General features: G+C 42.6%; 1 protein-coding gene across 1 annotated transcript in view; it reads right to left on the bottom strand.

Annotated features, from left to right (window-relative positions):
• Positions 1-21,739, bottom strand: part of NOX3 (NADPH oxidase 3) — a 58,433-nt gene that overhangs the window by 6,365 nt on the left and 30,329 nt on the right. The window contains exons 10-11 of the mRNA XM_090031474.1: positions 12,032-12,194; positions 592-738 (exon numbers count right to left, since the gene is read on the bottom strand). Coding sequence (XP_089887600.1) covers positions 592-738; positions 12,032-12,194 — 310 coding nt within the window. The remainder of the gene's footprint in view (positions 1-591; positions 739-12,031; positions 12,195-21,739) is intronic.

The following is a 21,739-nucleotide window of genomic DNA, read 5'->3' on the forward strand; positions in this document are numbered from 1 at the left end:
CTAGAAAATATGTATCCCTGAGTGGGGACCTTTAAATGAAACTGTGGGGCAGCGGGGTGGAGGGGAGCAAATTAAAACAGAATCAATTACATTTCACATGTGAATTAGCCTGTGGAACTCATTGCTACAAGCTACTGCTGCAGCTAAGAGCTGAGCAAGCTTCAGAAAGAGTATTGCACACGTGAATAACAAAGGTATAACAGTAAGGTTTTAAAACCATGAACAGCTTGGGAAGTGATGTCAAACCTCATTCTTTAACTACCTTAATGAAGGGCCACAACAAATTTTACATGTGGATAAGCTGGCCCATAGCAGTTTCCTACAAGGTTTTCCTCACCTTCCTCTAAAGCAACCAGCAAGATAACCTACAAGATACTGGACTAGATGGAAAACTAATTTTATCCACTATGTCAATTTCTACCTTCCCATCTGCCTAAAACTGCAATAGAAAAGAGCACCTTAGTGCTTCTACCTATACAATTCTTTGTCTTTTTGAGTCATTCATCATTCATTCAGCTTTTTCATTCAATATGCTGCCATACTGGAAAAGTAAGGTATATTAACTCAAACACAGAGTTATATTATTATTACCTGACTTTCGTCCCAGCCAGTAAGAAATATGTGATAACTTAGAACATGGGTTTTTCTTTTCTCAGCCATTTGTGTTTCCAACAAGAACAGGAGATCAGCAAACCACTCAAAGGCAGATGGATCTCGGCAAATCCAATAGAAATAAACCTGTCACGGAAAAGCAAGGAGATTCAGCAAGACACAAGCTTTCAACAAGGTTTCTATATATAAAGATCTTAAACTATTTGTATCAAGTTAAGTGGTTAATCTTATAGAAGCCACTGTACTCCAGTGTAAATTTAAACATGGTCCTGTCTAGTTTCTTTAGAGTTTCTTTGAAGCTTTTAAAACATGTCCTTTTTATTCTTCTTTTATGTGAGTGAATATAGTGATTTAAGCATTAATGCAATACACACACCTTTCCTTCTAACTCTGCCAGTACATCTCAATACTGGCTTATAGTACCTAATTCTGCTTTTCTTCGAACAAAAAACATTGATAACTTATAATTGCAGAGACACTCAGATGTGTAGAAATGGGTAGTAAGGCAAGGCCACCACACTCAGTTACATTCAGTATCAGTTATATTCAGTACACAGGCTGCCTGTTTTGAAGATGAATCAGATGAATCAGTAAAGGAAAGTTTTGGTTATATGAAAAGAAAGGAGGTTAAGACAGCTGAATGCTGGATTATTTGAATTCTTTCCCCTTCTCTGTCACTCTTATTTACACCATGTCATGTAAATCACTTAAACCAAACTTTGTATAGAGCAGCATAACCAGCGGTGGACAAGGGAACACAAGCCCCAGGCGCTGACTAAAGGGTAAAATGGAGGCAGGGAGCACTGGAATAAATACAGGGGGCTCGAGGGTCCTGGTAGCTGCAGGCTCCAGCTGTACAGAGAGGGGAAATGAACAGAGGAAGAAGAGGCAGAGGCTGGGTGTCTTGAAGGAGGTGTCCCACAGCCTGTCATCTGCCCCTCCCATTGCCAGTAACGGTTTTACATTATCATTCAGCATGGGAGTTGGCAGCACCTGCAGGGCCATAGGAAATCCTAATTCCTCAGGTGCCAATGTCTATACCTTCTGGATCCTTTTTCTGCCTGCAGCTATCAGGATCCTCCAGCCTCTCTGCTTCCATCCCCTGAGACCCAGACACCCTCTGAAGCCCGTAGCTGCCCAAGCAAAAACCCCACTGGGTGCACCCCTTTTTATACAGATGATAAGTCATTGCACGCACTTCAGTTTTTGGGTGCTTCTGTTTGAGACTATAGGGCTTAATTTGGAGAAGAGTCAAGCATCCACAGCAGAGACTGAAGTCAATGGGACCTCCTCTTTGATACGAACTCTAAAAAAACAGCTTCTAAATATCTTAGATTGGGTGTCCAAGAAGAGTTGAAACTTTTTACTTTAATCCTTTTGTATGCTCAAATACTTGTCTGTGCAACTGGGATAATAACAACACTTCATCTCAAAGGGTGTCATGAGGATGATTAAAGTGTGTTAAGTACTGAGATGCTCTGGTGATGACCGCTACAAAAAAGAAAGTGGAAATTAATAAGTCTGTCTTTAGAGCACCATTTAAATAGTCTGCAGGAAATGAAGTATGGAGCCATACATCGAACAAAAAAGGAGAAAATAAAATATTTCAGAGCTGCTTATTAACTGATTACTGGTCATTCTGTGCACTGGATGAGGCAGGGCTCCTGTGGAAAAAAAGTATTTGATCATATAATTAAATACTATGCTTTAATTCATATACCCAATGAGGCCAAGTTAAAGCTGCGCAAACAAACAGACTTCTGGCATCTCCTTTTAAGTGCTTGTCTTCAGAACTGTAAAAGTGTTCATTTAGTGCTCATTTTCGTGTGCTATCATTTGTAGAGTGCCCAAAAGTGTGCTGGTTACAAACATGTAAGATGCTACTTCTTTTCTCCCACATAGAGAAAGAAGTTAAATCTAACAAGAAAAAAATGTGATGAAGGAAATAAAAGTAAAAGAAGTGTTGCTTGGTGCTTCATTCGTTCTGTACATGATTTGTATAAAGTTTTGGCAATTTTTAAATTCCTTTTCTCCTTCTAACCTGTCTTCTTGTTCTCACCATGCCCCTAACATTTAAATGCCACAGGTAGTGTGACAGGTGTGTCCTTATAGGCTTTTGTCTAAATCACAGCAAACCATGAAGGCTTGTTAACTCCATTTTAAAGCTGAACAAAACAAAAAGTCTAATCCTAGAGCCATACCTTCTGTCCATCCAGTTGGGTGCTTGTTAGATGTCATTCCTATGTAAGCTTTTCATGTTTTTGAATAAATCATAATCTACATGGACCATATTTATGTTTTGATGACTGTCATAATTTGACATTTGCAGCCCACTTATGTTGAATACATGAGGTAAAGGTGTTCTTGGGCACAGCAACAGGCCATATGGCAGGATGTAGATATGTAAAGTAGGAATTAAATAGGTATAGAACAGGGGTATGAATGGCATCAGGATTAAAGTTATTTGGAAAAACCTTGATTCTAATTACCTTAGGTCTGATTTACCATTCTAGTTACTGTTTTTTACTTGAAGTTAACCTCAGTGGAGCTGCTACTGACTCTTGAAGCTCATTGGCTTTAAAATATTTCTTTGCATAACTAGCAATGGTGTGCTTTTAAGTTAACTGCAATACAGCCTTATGCTTTAGACACCTTTTGAATGAGAATTTTGAAATCTTTGGTGCATAGTACCTCTGAAAATCAGATAATTGGAAAATACTCATATTTATTCCATTGTGGCTGTTGCTGATTTCTGGTGAGAAGTTTTCCCTGCCACCTCTATTTGGCAGTCTAATTTCTCAAAGCTTTCCATCAATTTACTGTATAAAATATATATGGTTAGCACATTCAGGTGGAGAAGGAATGGATATAATAACCCAAATCTAACATATTGGCCAAATTCATCCCTGGAGTAACTACAATGAGCTATTGTGATTTTTGGGTCTCACAAACCAAATGAAAAATCTTTGTTGTTAATAAACAGGATTGTTCATCACTATGAACATTTGTGGCCATGATTAGCATCCTGAGAAAGAAGGGAAAAGCTGTTGAGGAAGACTGGACTATGGAAAAATAAAACTGAGGCATATGGACTTCTAATAAAATAAGGGTAATAATAGTAAATACTGTTTGTAAAGAACTTCCCTTTCCTTCCACTGAGATGCCTGGGGCATTGCACAGCATACTAAATATATAATTAAAATATAATAAACACAATAAAACATACCCTCTTTAACTGTGGAATAAAAACACCCAGCAACAGTTTATTTCTATAATTAAGACAATATTCTGAATTCTATATTTTTATTATTAGATTCGTAGCATTAACTGCCTGTGCTATTATTTAGGATTCTCAAAAAGTCTTATTAGATTTATGTTTCCCTAGTCTCCACCCATCCCACCCTCCTCTACTACATTCATCAGCTTGATGGCTTGCACAAGTCAACCGCCCTAAATTTTCCAAGCGCTCTTTCTGCAAATTGAGTTAGATGCAGTATTACTATTAATCAAAACTGTAATGCAGGATTTTGAGCAGTGTGTTATTCCTATAACACTCCATGCCCTTGCAGTGCTTATATATTTATCATTCCTTTTTCCTCCATCCCACATTTTCGTACAGCAAACAAGAACAGGGAATTCGGATCCATCTCATATAACTGTGCAGGCCTATACTTCATAAGTCTGCTTTTACCACATAGTAGGACATTGTTAATAAGTACTCCTTAATGGACATTCATCTTCCTCTCCTTCTTTCTTCTGCACTCCCCCACCCCACCTATGCTTGTGAACACTGGAGAAGTGAGTAGAGCTGTAGAGACCAAGGAGATCCTGTTCATTTAGATACAACATAGGCATAATTAATCAAGGAAAGTCTAGAGGAGGACATTCATCATCTGTTCTTACTGCTGACTCCTACATGTGTAACATATAAACTCCTCTAAACCTGCTTCCAAGAAGCTGTAAATGTCCTGACCATTCCCACAACCTGACTAGCTATGCTAGTGGTACAGCCAGCTACAATATAGTTAACTTTTATTCTCCACTCTAAAGATGAAGGCCTTGCAAGGGGGCATTGCAAAGATCAGCCTAAATTTAGCAGTCAGACTTATAGGGATAAAGGCTGCTTCTCAAAATCTGTTTTATAATGAGGTTACATTTGACAGGTGAATATTGTCTTTTATGCATTCCAAATTAGTATGTTTTCCTAGTAAGCTTGTGGAAAGGGGTAAAAAATAAGGGTGGAACAAATGAGGATGCAGCTGTTTGCCAGTGCTAAAATCGAAGTTACCAAAATAATTGAATACATTCTAATGGCAAATTGCAAATGAAGAGCTGTTGATGTGGGGAAAAAAATCCAGCCTGTGCATAATGAAAACTAGTGGTAACATTCCAGTCATTAGCCGTAGAATATCCAGGCTTAATCTCTAAAAAGCAATAGCACAACTATGGCTCTAAGCCTATTTACTTGTGAAAAATTAATTAGATAAATTTGTACTGCTTTTGGCTTGATGGGTTTTTTTTCTAAATTAAATCACTGCAGGGTTTATGGAAGGTATGAGTATTTGTATCTTCACTATATGTGGGCAACACTAAGAAATATTTGTTCAATAAATGTAATGATAGCTGTACTCAAATCAAAACAAAGTTGCTAAAAAAAAGAGAAACCTCTCATTTATTTCCTTAATAGACATTTCTATGGTACTCATCACTGCAGAAAGCCCTGCATACTTTGTGACAGATTAAGTTATTTATAATTATATTATAAGTGGAAGCTCTTAGCCAATGAAAAAAGCAAAGTTACTCTGAAGGCATGGGCAAATTATCAAGTTCCGCCAAGGTAAACAAGGGTAGGGATTTATGGTGCATCAGCTACTCTATATGCTTTGACCTATAACAAATGAAAGCTGACCCATGGTAGCTTGCCCTCTTCCACTCAAGCCCTTACCCCTTGGTTAGCTTTTAGTTATAGTGTGATAGAAGTGTGTATACAGGCAAAGTTACATGACATACTGTAACAGAATGTACTATAATACTAACTCCATGCCTTTGTTAACTTTGTAGTAACTTGTTGATAGGCTCATGCCCTGAGATTGTCACTATGATCCATAAGCAATATGAGCACTTCAGTCTCCTACAGCATCTTCCCACAGCACTGCATTAAACCTGACAAACTTTAATAAATATAACCTCATAAACACCTGTGAAAAATAAATGAAACAGAAACATTTACACGTAAAATAGAAATTGTACTCTACTGTGTCTCACAAGGGTCCTGTGAGACTTGACTCATTACAGCAGTAAGTCTCAGTATAGTTAGGGTGATAATAATAATAACTCATAATAATATGAGGGCAATACAGAATGGATAGGTATCAGGGGGTGCCAACACACATACACTCCTCCTGTCCCCCAGGAGTGAACCCAGGCAAGACAGTGGGGCATGCAACCCCCCCCGATTCTGCAGCTCCCAGGAGCGGAGCCATGCAGGATAGTGTGGTGTGCATGTGTACACACACACACACACACACACACACACACACACACACAATCCTGAAGCTCCTCCTCCTCCCTCCACCTTGACTCTACTGCACAAGTGACTCTGCTCACAGCCCAGTGGAGTCCAGACCAAGAAGCAGCCCATTGTTTGGGCTCCCTGGAGAAAACTGAAGTAAAAGTCCTGCGTTGGTGTGGACCCACCCACACATGCCTGGGTCCTGAGTCAGCCTCTGTTGAGACAGCCCCTGAAATCTCGGACTGTCCCAGCCAATCTGGGTCATATGGTCACCCTAAGTGTTCTGCATATTAGTGGCCATTTGGTATTAATCATAGGTATGTTGAACCTCAGGTTTTTATCCACCTGAGAGGGCTATGAAGTCTAGCAATGCATGTGTGGAAAGAGATGACTGCTAGTGAAATATAAGTCACTCATTTTGCATTTCTTGTTATTTAAAAATAAATAATTTTAAAAACCAATGTATAAGATGTATCCTTCCTCTGTGAAAAGTAGTCCTTCATAAAAGGAGGAGAAAACAGGAAAAAAGTTCATAAATACGTTTCCTTTGATATTTAGTATATACATTAGATTTTAATTTTCTTTCCAGTCTTCTCTTGATCTCAATGGGTGAATCTACACATGCCATTAAGGTGACATGATAAATTCTGATACAGTTACCATCCCCCCAGGTAGGGGAGGGGAGGCTAGGCTTTGGTGCTGCCCCAGCCTCCCTTACCCCACCTTTGGCATCTTGCTGCATGCCAGAGCACACATGCACGGGCATTCCCTGGGGACAAACTGTAGGGGCACATCTACATGCTGCTGCTTTTTGTCCCTGGGGAAATGCACATGCACACTCATCTGGATCTGCTTAAGGGTGCTAAAGTGCAAGGCTAGGTGGCAGGCAGTCCTTGCATTTTAACGCCTTTGTTCCCCAGCCAGTCCATGTCAGTATCTACACATGCGTTTCAGTGCATGTAATTACTCCACCATAGGATAATACTATCCCCGACAGTACTATCCTACAGAAGACTTATTTTAATTTACTATACTCTAATACCTGCACATGTGTAGAAAGTGATACTTTACTGCGGAGCTAATTGAGTGAGCTCCACAGTAAGGTGCATGTGTAGATGGCACCCAATGATTCTGTGATCTCTTTGGATTGATTCCCTTCCACAACTAGACAATTATTTCCTGATTCCCTTTATGCGTCCCCTTTCTTTCTCTCCCCTCCACACACAAACACAGAAGGGAAGCTAAAAACTCCTTTGCATCCTTGATGTTACTCCAAGGCTGTTTTCCCCTAAAGTGCAAGTTCCATTTCAGAAGGTGTTTTGAATGGAAAGTGCCTAATGCTGCATTACACAGTGCAAAGGTTATTTAGGCACAATGAAAATGATTAAATCACTCAAATACTGTAAACCACACACTTATGCATGTTTTAATCACTTAGAACAGTCCCACTGAAGCCAATTTGCAGGAACATTTGTTAGCCCAAATTCTACAAGTAGAATAGCACATCTTAAATTATTCAAGAAAATCTTTGGCCCCATCCCTCTATATTCACTCTTAGATCACACTATCTTCAACCAAGCCTGAAAGGGCAATGGATGGTAAAGTCAGCATTTATTAAAAATCAGACTAGAAATTACTTGGTACCCTGTGATATTTTTCTTGTCTAAGAATCACCAAAAAAGGGTACAGATGTGGCAAGGCAGAAGCATTTGGCTATTACTTAGGGTTAGGCCAGGATTCAAAATCAAATTGGCCAGTGTTCCTATTGTATGCTACCAAGTTCTTGTAAATAGTATCTCCAAGGGCTTGACTTAATAAATCCTGCACCCAGTTTCTTGACCCCCTTAAGTGCTCTAAGAGAGCATATAGGGGGGCTTGAAGTGCTTTTTCAGCAGCAGCTTGTCATCAAACTGCATCTTTAATTTGCTTTTCCCCTCTGCTCACAAAGGTTCAAAAATAGAATCATAGGGCTAGAAAGAACCCCAAAGGATCATCGGGTCTAGGCCCTTGCATGAGCAGGAAAGTCATCTGGGGTCAGATGACCCCAGCCAGGTGACTATCCAGGCTTCTCTTGAAGACCTCTAGGGCAGATGATTGCACCACCTCTGGAGGGAGCTTGTTTCATAGCCTGCACACCCTAGTTGTAACGTTTTTCCTAATGTTCAGCCTGAAACTATCTTCCAGGAGTTTGTGGCTGTTGTTTCTAGTTTTCCCCCAGGGTGCCCTGGTTAACAGTTGTTCACTGAGGCCCTTATGTACGCCTCTGATATAGAGGTAAGTCGCAATCAGGTCTCCTTTTCTTTAGGCTGAAGAGTCTGGGGTCCCTCAGCCTCTCCTTGTATGGCTTGCTATGCAAGTCCCTGATCATATGGGTGGCCCTTCTCTGGACCCCCTTGAGCTTTAGCATGTCCTTGCTGAAGTGCAGCACCCAGAACTGGACATAGTACTCCAGCTGCAGCCACACCAATGTTGAGTCAAGTGGGTGAATCGCTTCTTGGGATTTCCTGGAGATGCATTGATTGATGCATGCCAGAGTTTTATTGGCCCTAGTGGCTACTGCGTCACATTTCTGGCTCATATTCATGCTGGGGTTTATTGTTACCCCCAGATGTCTGTGAATGGCAGCTGCCATGGCTTGGGCAAGGCAAGCAAGCAGGAAAAGGGTAGCCTTGGCTGGGAATCGAACTGGGGCCTCCCCACATGGCATGCAAAAATTCTCTCACTGAACCAACAACGCAGCATTTAGACCTGCAATCAAATCCATGTATATGTACCCTCTCACTCAGATGTTGTTTCAATATCAGCCCATTTTTCTGATATATTGAACAAATTCTGGTTAAGTTTTTAGAGTTAAAAATAGCTTAAAAGTAGAAAAGTACAACTCTCTATTATGAATAAGAAAGAGACCTTCAGACACTTTTTTCTTAGCTCTCCACTGCATCTTTCTATCTCTCCTCAATTATCTCTTCTTCACCCCAACTTCATGAGGTACTGTCTTATTTATTATCTTTTCCTAATTACAAATGATAGTTTAGAGATTTAAGAAAGCAGGGGTTTTCAATCTTTTTAAATAAATGTACCCCTGGCAGCCGGACGTGGAGCTGGGGGCCATGCCTGGACACAGAGCGGCAGTGCAGGGTGGTGGATGGTGGCAGTATCTGCCACTGAGTGCAAGTTTCCCCCTCCCCTCCCCTCTCCATCCAATTGGTTGGGCAGCACCTGTGCAGCCCACAGAGGGGTGCTGCTGACCTTGCCTTGCTGCTGGGGGGGTGGCGCCCCATCCCTGCCTGCCCATGTGTACCCCCTAGGGCCTTCCCAAGTATCCCTCGTGAAACAACCCCTGACCTAAAGCATCAGATATGCTTTTGTCAATGAAATGATCAAAGGTGGTTTGTGGGAAATAACCTGTACTTGGAACCAGAGCATCTTTTTGAAGTGCAATGATTTGTATTGTTCTTTCTATGCTTATTAACTTTCTGATTTTCCAGGGTGAGAGAGCAGCTGAGTGTTGTTGAATGCTGCTTGCAGTGCCATGAGACTGAACCAGAAGCACCAATATGAAAACTACAGATGGAAGTGGAACAGAGCCTTTCTGGATTGATTCAGAAGAAGATGGTGTGAGCTTCCTATTTTCGTTCATTTGTTTGAGAAAAAATACACTTTTTGAAAGAAAAAAGGTCTAAAAAATGAAGAATTGTTTAACACCTATTCATTTCTAGTTTTTAAGAGGGACACTTCCATTAAGTTATTAAGCAGGAAAGAAGCATTATCGAACTCCTTCATGTATTAATTGTCCTAACCTCCTCCCTCTCCAAAATTGCAATGAATTGTACTATAACATTTATGTTGGACATAGAAAAAAACAACTGCGCAGCTGTTAAAACATATTTTCCTCTTTTTTAACTTCTATGTTATTGTATTTAAAGGGTATAGAATTATATTTTTTGCATGGTAAGATCCCAAATCATTAGAAGTTGATGCACAGCTGGATGCTTTTCAGGATATTACAGCCAGATCATATCAATGCTGCTTTGCATAATCAATGTCCAAAGCTACATGGTAATGTCAGTTTTCAGAATCAGAAATGAAAAGTGTATATACTTTTCTGAATAGAATCAGTAACAAGAAACACTGTATGGTTTGATGACTTGCTGAAACAAGCTGGAAGTTAAAATGGTGTTATTTCTCTCTCCTTTTCTGATGGAACTAACCAGACCAAATTAGTCCAATTCTGAAGTGGGTTAAATAGTTCTCATAATAAGAAATATTTAAACCAGATACCAAATGAAGATAGTCCAGGTTCCCCAAGCAGTTTTAATCAGTACTGATCTTCTAGATTTCATAGTCACTTTGGTAAAAAAACAAACAAACCCCAAAAAACCAAAAAACCCAGCCAGAGTCAAAAGTTATGCTTATTAGGCCTGTGCAAAGCTGCTTGTATTCATTTTGGATTTGGCTGCTTCGGGGGACAGTGATTCGATTCAGTGATTTGACTCACTGTCCCAAATCGATTTGGCTGAATCTGATTCAGAGATTTGTTCATAGCCGAATCGGCCGAAAGTTCAAATCGGCCCCTGCCCACTCTCAATGGCTGCCCCGCCTGCTCTCCCAGCATCGGGCTTGGTGAAAAAAAAATCCCACATTCACTAGCTGCTGCCAGGTGGGGGGGAATCCCAACTGCCTCACGCCACAAGGTTGGGGGGGGGGTTGCCACAAGCCCTCTGACCCCTGTCTGCTCTTCCAGCCCCTTCTATGGCTGCCCTGCCTCCCCCAGCTCCTGGCCCTTTAAAAAAAAAGAAAAAAGTTCTGACTCACCGGGTGCTGCTGGGCAGAGGGATGATCCCCACTGTACCCTGCTGCCCTGCGCTGCGTTGGGGGCTCTGCCACAAGCCTCCAGAAGCTCTGAGGCCACTGCAACAGCTGGTGAGTGGGAGCTGGGGTGGGCAGAGCAGCCATGGCGGGGCTGGGAGAGTGGGTAGGGGGCTTGTGGTAGAGCCCCCATACAGCAAGGGGCAGGGGGGGGCAGAAGGGATCGCCCCTCTGCCTGAAAGCAGTTGATGAGCTGTTGGTTTTTTTTAAAGAGCTGGGGCAAGTGGGGCAACCATATGGCAGGGGGATAAGAGAGCAGGCAGGAGTCAGAGGGCACTCAGCAGGGCAGGGGATGGGGCCTGGCAGGGGTCCCCCCATGGTCCCCTCCCCTTTCCTCCAGCCTCTCCTCCCCTGCCCCCTACTTACCAGCATGGAGTCCAGGTCCAGCTCCCTGCGGCAGCAAGCAGGGATCACTGATACTGTCCAAATCTATTCCAAATCAATTTGGAGAACTTCAAATCAATTCAGACCTTTTAATTGGTCTCCTGATTCAATTTGGATTTGGAGATTTGGCCACCAAATTGAGCCAAATCTCCTTCGAATCGAATCAGCACCTGAAGCTTTGTAGAGCCCTATTGCTCATCATCTGCACCACTGATGTGGTATGATGATGTAAAATTATCCAGGCCATACTGATCAGCTTGAGAATGAGTTTACTTATAGTAATGCTCAAATATCCTTCCTCACTTCCATATTTATTTGATATCTACATGCCAAGGTGAATTGTGAGGAGATGCTACTGTGGTTGAAAGCAAACTGTAACGAAAATGTTCAGTGAGGCCATCGGTAGAGTATTTTGGCATTAACAAGCATTTTACCTAAGGCCATTCTGGTGATTCATTAAATCAACTGGACATCAGACTGATGAAATAGTACCTCCATCCCAAAAGAAATAAAGGCAAGTTTTCCAAGGTTAGATGACCTAGGAGTTGGTCATCTAATCTAGACAAGAATTAGTTTATTAAATACTCTCCCAAAACCAGGAGATGTGGGGACAGTGATCTTTTTACATGGAATCATAAACAAACTTTCCCCTACCTTCTCCAATATCAGTTCTATATTAGGATTGCAGCATATATACCAGATGGATTTTAGAACAGAGGCAAATGGAGTGACTCCTATTCCTGCTGCAATACACATGCTGACTTTATAGTGAAAAATATCTGTAGTTGCAGCTCCATATGGTCCATCCACAGCCAGTCTGGAGAAACAAAATGAAATTTGTTCAAAAAGTCAGCATCGTATCAACATGACTTAAAATGAGGTATGTGTTGGGCTACATTTTCAAAAGCTATGCCTCTGATGCATATGTAAAAATGGCATAACTAAACTGGCACATAAATTACCTTCACAAATAGATTTAATGTTCAGGGGTGAAATTTAATAGCAAATAAACCATTTTTTGTGAAATGAAAGAACAAGAGCACCCATGTGGGTTAGGGGCCTGGCCATCTATTTAAGCATGCAATTGCAATTTTCAGGCTTTCTGAAATGTGATTAGTCATATAATTGCATGTCCAAATTTAGCAGAGGCATTTGCATATTTAATTATGATTTACTGAAAAGCATCCTGCTTTTAGAGCTTTATTTTCTGCATTGTATAAATCAAAGCAAGGAGGAGCAGATTATTTTAATCTTTTTTAAAAGTTCTTTATACATATTAAAGAAAGAGAGATCATATGCATTTCTGAACTCTTGCAGAGAAGCAAGTATTTCAGAGATATAGATCGGAAAAACTAACTTCGTATGTGAGCTAAAAGAGGGATGTGAAGGAAGAAAATGTGTTCACATGTGAAACCTTCTATAATCAGCATTTTTCAAAGAGGATTCAATACAATTTCTAGACTAGAACAGGAGTTCAATAGAAATTAGATCTTGAAAATGAAGTATTAAAAATCCTCTATCCCGTTCCTTTAGGAAGCTAGAATGTTAAAGGCCTGTACAGAAGTTACTGGCCTGGACAGGCTTGTAAAGTGGGTGGATCTAACCCCGATGACGTTTAACACTGAGAAATGTAAAGTGCTCCATCTGGAGAGACATGATCCACAAAATACTTACAGGCTCAGTGGTGCTACGCTAGCCAGCACCACAAATGAAAGAGACCTGGGGGTATCTGCACAGGCCTTTAACATTTTAGCTTCCTAAAGGAATGGAATAGACGATTTTTAATACTTCATTTTCAAGATCTAATTTCTATTGAAATGGATCACAAAATGAACATGAGCCACCAGTGTGATGCTATAGCCGGGAAAGTGAACAACACCCTGGTATGCATCAACTGATGCATCACAAGCAAGACTAAGGATGTCATCCTCCCACTCTACTCAGCATTGGTGAGGCCACAGCTGGAGTACTGCATCCAGTTCTGGGCATCATACTTCAAGAGGGATGTAGAGAAGCTGGAAAGAGTCCAAAGGAGGGCCACCTGAATGATTAGAGGTCTGGAGAACAGACCATAGGAGGAGAGTCTGACAGACGTAGGACACTTCAGACTGGAAAAGAGAAACTCAGGGGAAACTTGGTGATAGGTTTTAAGTATATAAGGGGTGAACATCAGGGGCTAGGAGAATATCTGTTCACCAAGGACCCCAGTTGTGGTGGCTGGGCAGGTAGCATCAATAGTTGCTGTTCTTGCACCCCGTCTAAGTAGGTTCCTGGGGCTGGTTCCTCAATCACCCACTATTCATTATGGTATTGGTCTTAAGTCTTGCATTGTCATACAAGTGCAGGGTATTCCTATGATATCTGCACAGCTGATGACAAGTCTCATCTTATGCGCCTTTTAAACCCTAAATTCACATTGACTTCGATAGGAGTTTTGAGTGCTATGCATGATCAAAGCAGCCATAGACAGAAAAAATAGATGTGTCTATAGCTATATGTTTGTACTTGAAGCCAAACATTCAAAAACTGTTAGTGCATGCTTCGCTGCTGTTTAATGTACAATTTCACATGCCTATCATTGGAAATTTTTGAAAAATGGCAAAGCAAAAATTAAGGGTAACTGAAAAAAGGAAATATTAATTCATGCTGCAGGACATAAGCAAACCAACAATAAAACATGAAAAATAATACATTTTTAGGTAATGAATATTTTTGCATTTGTGTGCACTACTACACGTTAATCTTTCCTTCCTGTCTTATTAACTTTTATATATTTATATATAACTGATATATAACTGATATAACTATATTTAACTTTTCCCACATCTGCCTATTTACTTGCAGTATTTAAACTTCACTTTTAATACGGTTCAAACAAGTGTCAGATTGCAAAAGTGACAGGAAAAGTGATAAGCTCCACCGTTTGGGTTATTTGGAGCCAAACTGGAGAGACAGACACATATGCACCCTCTCCCCCCCAGCTCCACTCCCTGCAGAGAGCCAGTGGCAGTAGCAGCAGCAGCAGCCATGCTACACCATGGCCCTGCCAGGCCCCAGGCACATGCAGCCACTGTTCACTTAACAGAGACCCCTTTCCTCCCACCTCAGATTCCCTGGCCAGGCTGTAAAATACCCTGGTGCCAGGCTGCTGGCCAGTGAGGATGCGGGGCTTGGGTCAGAGCAGCAGAGCTCTACCTTAACATGGGATGGGATATAGTACAGATGTTCAAAAATGCTCTAACGTAAACTGCTTTAGTCTGACCACATCCATTGAGGGTTAACTTAGAGCATGATCTGTTATTTTTGGTGTTCTTTGAGCCATGAACATCTGTTCAGTTATGGCTTTAGAACACTCTCTGCATGCTTAACACATGATAAGTGTAGTTTCACAGATTTATACATTCATAGAAGTTAGGGGCTAGAAGGGACCTCATGAGATCATCAGGTCCAGGCCCCCTGCTCTAAGGCAGGAAAGACTGCTGAAATCAGATAACCCCAGTGAGGTGTGCATCCAGTCATTTTTTGAAGATCTCCAGGGAAGGTGCTGTACCACCTCTGCAGGGAGTCTGTTCCAGACTCTGGACACATGGACCTTAAAAAAGCTTTTCCTTATATCTAGAAGCAAACTTCTATCAGTTTATGACCTGGACTTTGCCTTTCTGCAGGACTCTCTGCATCAGTAATTTTCAGTCCCGGTGTTGTAGCACTCCAGGGTGCTTTGAGATCCTTTCTAGGGCTGTGCAAAATGGCACAATTCCATTTCGACTTGTGTTTCAATATTTTGATGGAACAGCATTTTGTTTCGATTCGAAACTGCTTTTCCGTCATTTTGTCCCATAGGCTATAATGGGGAAGGTAGAAACAGCCTATAACTTTGTCATTTCTAGCCTGATTTGGATGAAACATGCAGGAATAGTAGCCCCTTCTGAAAGCATGAATACTGCCAAGTTTCAAAGAGATAGGTGCAGGGGCTTTGGGGAAACTGCACCTCAAATTCTTGAAAGCAAAACTCAAGTTACGTCTATATGTGAAGCCACAGCAGGGTCAAAACTGCAGGGGTGGTGGCCCCTGCTGAGGCTACAAAGCCCACCAAGTTTCAAGGAGACAGGTGCAGGGGTTTTGGGGAAATGGAAAAAGCTGTGGACAAGCAAAACGTGTGACAAGGGTGTTTGTGCAACTGACTGTGTCTGTCTTAGGGCACAGGTGGGTGAAAACTTCAGGCCTCCTAGGCCCTGCTGTGGCCACGAAGCCTGCCAGCTGTCGAGGAGATAGGTGCAGAGGGGGTCTGAGTTTTGGGGCCCTGCAGCTCTAGCTGCTGACAGGCAAAGCTAGAACACGCAGCTCAGTAAATGCCACCGAGGCAGAAAGCAGGGCAGCTCAAACAATGCTGCCTTTTATGCAGTTTTTCCATCCCTCCCCCAGAGCACTGGGATTGGAAGAGACTTCAGGGAAGGATGACAGTCATTGGCAAGCTACACAGTCAATAATGAGAGTGCTCGTTCCCCCCGGCCCTTCCCCCTTCCTCTCCTTACTTTAGTTCCTGTTTCCCTGCAGGCAACCCCAGCTTGAGCTTCAAAACTCAAAACGTTTTAAAATTTCAAAACATTTCAACTTGCCTCGTTTCATTTCAAAGCTCTCTGTCTCATTTCGATTTTGCTGTCTCGAGTTTGAAACGAGTTGAAACAGCGTCGAAACGAAATTGCTGGCGAAATTTCACACAGCTCTAATCCTTTCAAGGGTGATGTATGGTGCCATTGTTGCATGGTTAGGTGTGGAAACATGATGCACAAGATTAACACAGGGATTTCAAATAGGAATTCGTAGCGTTAAATACATTTGGACTTCTTATGGTCCGAGTTCTTTGCCACATAAAAATTGCTCTATTATATTCTTTCCACAAAAAAACAAGTGAAAGTGAAGACCTGGCATTTTCTGAGGACTACCTTGAGTCTAACCAGGGATGCTTTGGATCTACAAAGGTTGAGAACTGCTCTTTATGTGAAGTACTTGTGGAATATTTATGCATACTCTTTTAAATAGGTCAATAAGGATTTAGTAGCATGATTCCCATTATTAGTAATCAAAGCTGATAGAGCAATCCCTATATGTTGCTTTGAAAATTCAGTATTATCAGTCTTTGAAACTGGGGATTTTTATTTTGAAAATAGAATTAAACAAAGGTTACTTAAGACAGACTGAAGGCCTTTGAATATATTGCTTTTACAGATCCTATAGGAACTGCATATTATGCCTGGTGAGTCACAAAACCAGTTCTGGTAAACTATTAAGGGAAACACAAGCAGCTGCCATGAATCCAAATGTTTCACACCTCAGTAGTCTTTGCCTTTATGTAAGGACTCATAGAAATGGGGAGTGGCAAAAGGTTGCCTGATATGTACAACCAATATTGGGTTGCACAGTAAGGTATGTAATATTTCTTGTCTAATTTTTGATACAATGAAAAAAGTTAAGGACAATTAGAGGGGTGGGATTTTTATGACTGTATTTTTCAATGTCTAGATTTCTGATTCATTTATGTAAGATTCCTAGTGATCCACTGCTTGTTAGGGAAGTATGATAGGCAATTCCTACATTGGTGAGAGACTTAGTGACTTAGGCAATTTCATTTGGGAGAAATAGTCAGCATTTTCTTTTTGTTTTGTTTTATGAGACTTTGGAGGTTTTCTGCACCATTTCAGGAAATGGAACATTAATTGATATAAAGCAGTGGTGGGCAAAATACAGCCCAGATCCAGCCCACGAGGCCATTCTATCTGGCCTGTTGGGCCCCTAAAAAAATATAGAAAATAAATATTATCTGTCCTTGGTTCTTGTCAAAGATGACAGGAGCCAGAGGCAGTAGGATTCAGGGGAAGCCCAGGTGGGCTCCTGCAACCAGAGGGCCCGCCCGGCCTCACCCCCACTGCCAGAAGCCCCACACAGGGGCTTCCAGTCTGGGACCATGTGACTCCTTGTGGCTGCACTGGCACGGGAAACTCAGGGAAGAAGTGGGGGTGGGTCAGGAGAGGACTGTGGGCAGGGCACTGAGCACAGGAAAAAGAGGCCCCTCCCCTGCCCTGTGGCTGGTGCTCCCTGCTGCAGTCACTCGCAGCCCATGCAGGGTGGTCCTGAGCAGGCACAGGCAGCCCCACGCAGACTGAGCAGCTGCAGCATGGGGTGCCAGCCACCGGGTGGGGGGAGGGCCACTTTTCCCCATGCTGAGCACCAGCTTATAAGCCACCCCCACTGCCAGCCTGGGCTCCACGCCGGTTCCAGGCTCACCCATCAGGGTTGCACGTAGTGGCAGCAGCTGCTGGGTGCGGAGGAAAGCGACTCCCCCACTTGCCGCGCCAGGCAGTGGTTGCTGCTGCTGCCCACCGGAGCTTGCACGCTGCACAGCACAGAGGCAGCACTGGCAGCCACACCACAGCCTACTGTGGCATGAACTCTGGGTGGGCAGCAGCAGCAAACGCTGCCCAGTGGGGCAAGCGGGGGGGCCGCTTTCCTCTGTGCCGAGCGGCTGCCCCTGCTGTGGCGCAGCCCTGACGGGCAAGCCCAGAGCCAGTGAGTGGCCCAGGCTGGCAATGGCAGTGGGTTACAAGTTGGTGCTGAGCATGGGGAAAAGCAGCCCCACCGGCGCCCCATGCTGCAGCTGATCGCAGCCCATGTAGGACTGCCTGTGCGGCTGTGAGAAGCTGCAGCACGGAGTGCTGGCCATGGGGTGGGGGAGGGGCCTCTTTTCCCCACGCTCAGCACCAGCTCATTCCCTGCTGGTGAGCATGGGGTCAGGGCTGCGTACTGTACCGCAGGGCTGAGGGGGGCACTGGGAGTGAGCGTGCATGTGAGCCAGCAGTGTCCTGGGGCCAGTTCCAGCGGGGCCCAGAGAAGGGAGACAGGACACACAAGACATTGGGACTTTGGTCCCAAGATGGTGACCATTGGACGGGCACCTGTTAAGGGGCAGGACTATCCATGTAGCCCTCGACAGCTTGCCAAAGCTGGGTAAGTGGCCCTCTACCCAAAATAATTGCCCATGCCTGATGTGAAGGACACTGCTGCATCTAACCATCAACAGAGATGGTTGAGGCAGCTTTCTCAAAGCAGTAGCAGGGGTTGAACTGGTTTTGTGATAGAGTTTTATTATTTTATGATGCAGCTTCTTGTAACACCAAGGGACTGAAATCAATTATATGAGGCCCCTTTCAGTCTTAAATTCCTATTATAGAAAAATAGGGTTGGAAGGGACCTCAGGTGGTCATATAGTCCAACCCTCTGCTCAAAGCAGGACCAGCCTCAACTCTATGATGCCAGCCAAGGCTTTGTCTAGCCAGGTCTTAAAAACCTCCAAGGATTGAGATGCCACAACCTCTCTGGGTAACCTGTTCCTGTGTTTTACTACTCTTCTAGGCTGCATCTAGACATGTGCAGATCTTTGTTTCCCCAGGGATAAGTAGCAGCACCACACCTTGTGTCACTGATACTTGTCCCCAGGGAATGCCCATGCCATGCACCCTCTGGCATACAGCAGGTTATCCCAGATGGGGTAGGGGAGGCTGCGGCCAGCTATTGTGCTGGCCCCAGAAGCCTTACCTGGGGTACTTGGGTCGTTGGGGAGATGCAGCCATGGCACTCCTGAAGCTAGGAGCCTGGCCAGCAGCCAGAGTGTGGCTCTGGTTGGCTAGGCTCTGGTTTTGGGTGGCATGCACTGCTGCCATGTGCACTGCCCAGTTTGTTTGTTTTTTGTGCGGGTTTTTTTGACCCTGGGATCTCCAGAGGTCAAGAAATGCCCCCACACTATAAGATAGCAGCATGGAGAATGCCTTCATATGTGGTATATGGTGCTGCAGATGGGTCTGCAGCGCTACCTGCTGCACATCTGGGCTCTTCTGGATGCGGCTCAAGTGAGAGAGTTTTTCCTAATATCTAATCTAAATGTTCCTTGCTGCAACTTGAGATCACTGCTCCTTGTTCTGTCATCTGCCAGCATTGAGAACAGTTTAGCTCCATCCTCTTTGGAACCACCCTTCAGGTAGTTGAAGGCTGCTTTTAAAATCATCCCTCAGTATGTTTTTCTTAGACTATATAAGCTTAGTTCCCTCAGCCTCTCCTCATAAGTCATGTGCCCCAGTACTGTAAACATTTTCATTCCCCTCTGCTGGACTCTCCAATTTGTCTACATCCTTTTGTAGTGGGCGCCCCAAAACTGGACACAGTACTCCAGATGTGGGCTTACCAGTGTTGAATAGAGGGGAATAATCAATTCCCTTAACCTGCTGGCAACACTCCTACTAATGCAGCCCAGTATGCCATTAGCCTTCTTCACAACAAGGGCACACTGTTGGCTTATATTCAGCTTATTGCCCAGTGCAACCCCCAGGTCCTTTTCTGCATTACATTAGTCTGTTAACTAACTAGAAAGCACAGCTATTATTCTTTTCTACAAGTATGAAAATAGAAGCCAGATCATTTGAATCCCAGTGATTACCAGCACACTTAATTCACAAGATGAGCTGCTCAGCAGATTGCTACAGTTTTTACTTCAAAAGCCAGAACTTCTCCAGTCATTTGGAGCTCATCAGGGCTTCCACACAGGTGTTAGCTTTAGCACGCTCTAATTAAAGTACCTGCAGTGTCTTGTGTATCAGTGTCCCTGTGCTTCAAAATGGCGATAGGGGGTGCTTTACTTAAAGTGCCCCCACTGCCATTTTGAAGCATAGGGATACTGATACACAAGATGCAGAGGCTGCTGGAGCATGCTAATTAGCATCATCCAGGAGACCCAAGTAATCTGTAATTATAGCCTCCCTACACATCTGCAGATACCCAATATGGCCCAGGGAACTGATTCACAAAACCTCATCCTTACAGCAGGATATCTGATCCTGCAAAGTACCCAAGTTCTGTTGCATATAATTATGTTTGTTTTCTTTTTTTATTAATTAAAGCATAAATGCCATTTTTATTTAGAATCAGCTTTGTATCTTAGAGATTTTTTTTCACAGCTAAGTCATTAAATAGCTTCTGTTTCAACTAAAATTTTTATTGTATGTTATTTTTGATATAGTTAGTCACCCATTTAGTTGTTATTTTTAGGTACTAGAGATGATGAAGTTTTGTTTTTGTTTTATTATTTTCTTAAATGTTGTAATATATTAAGGGGGAAATTTTACAGGGTGTGTTGAAAGATGACATTAGGGGCACTAAAAGTTTCCAGGCATGGCAGGGAGCCAGATAGATCCTCTTCTACTGTAAATCAGCCAAGTTCCACTAAAGTCTGAGGACCCATGTCAGCTTACAACAGCTCACAATCTGGTCTACATGCTTAAATAATTTTGAAAATTGATTTTAATAAGAGGACTTTGGGTAACATACTTTGAAGGTATGATGTAAAGCTCAGAAAAATAAATGGGGGATCTTTCCTTTGACTGACATCAGTAAGCTTTGGACCAGTCTAATGCTATCCCTTACCTATATATTTTTTATTCTTCTATGTCCCTGACTGCTTTCATTGGTTGTAGTTAGATTCCCGTACACTGTGTAAGTTAAGCTTTTGTAATCAATCTAGCCATGTGAAGTTATACCACCATAGTCATGTTTCCTTCTTTTTGATTCCCCGGTTCATTAGAAAGCCCTTGTCCAATGGTATTTACTAAAGGGAGTCCACTTTGTTCCTGAGCCCTTTCAAATCCATTGGGATTCTGGTGGCCCTGCCCCATGCCTTTCCTTTTTTCCTGGCACCTCAAACAGGGTTGCAAAAAAATCAATATGCTTTTGATCCATCATGTACAACATAGGAGCAGATGCTTAGCTTGTGTAAGTCAATATAGCCCCATTACTTCAGTGGACCAATACTGATTTACATCAAATGAAGGTCTGGCTTGCTGTCTTTATCAGTACTCTATACATATCTTTCATAGAGGGATGAAGGTTCCTGAAGCCAGCCACTATGTGGAAGGAAATCATTGGGAGGGGGTGGGAGCAGATCAGGGTCTCTGGAGAGACAGACAGCAAGGAAGCTGAAAGTAGCAAATCGGGTCTGTATTGGGAAGTCAGATATATTGATGGGGGGCATTATAAGATATATATGCAAGTACATAGATAAGAAGCTAGCATACATAAAGAGCTGATATCATTTTCATTCTGTTCACAAATGCACAGATACAAGTATGTGGCCATATTTACTTATAAACTGATTCTGAAACTGATTGTTGAGTGATTATTTGTCATCAGTCAACTTCTCAATGATAGCTAAGAGGTCTAAGTTAATTTTTATGTCTACCAAGTTGCTTTTTAGCAAGGTGGCATATTGAATTGGTTTAGGAATTTTTGTCTAATCCTGCAACAACAAAACATGCATATACA

The sequence above is a fragment of the Crocodylus siamensis genome, chromosome 1 (genome assembly GCF_052110815.1).
Source record: "Crocodylus siamensis isolate JL-2025a chromosome 1, ASM5211081v1, whole genome shotgun sequence".
Classification (NCBI taxonomy): domain Eukaryota; kingdom Metazoa; phylum Chordata; order Crocodylia; family Crocodylidae; genus Crocodylus; species Crocodylus siamensis.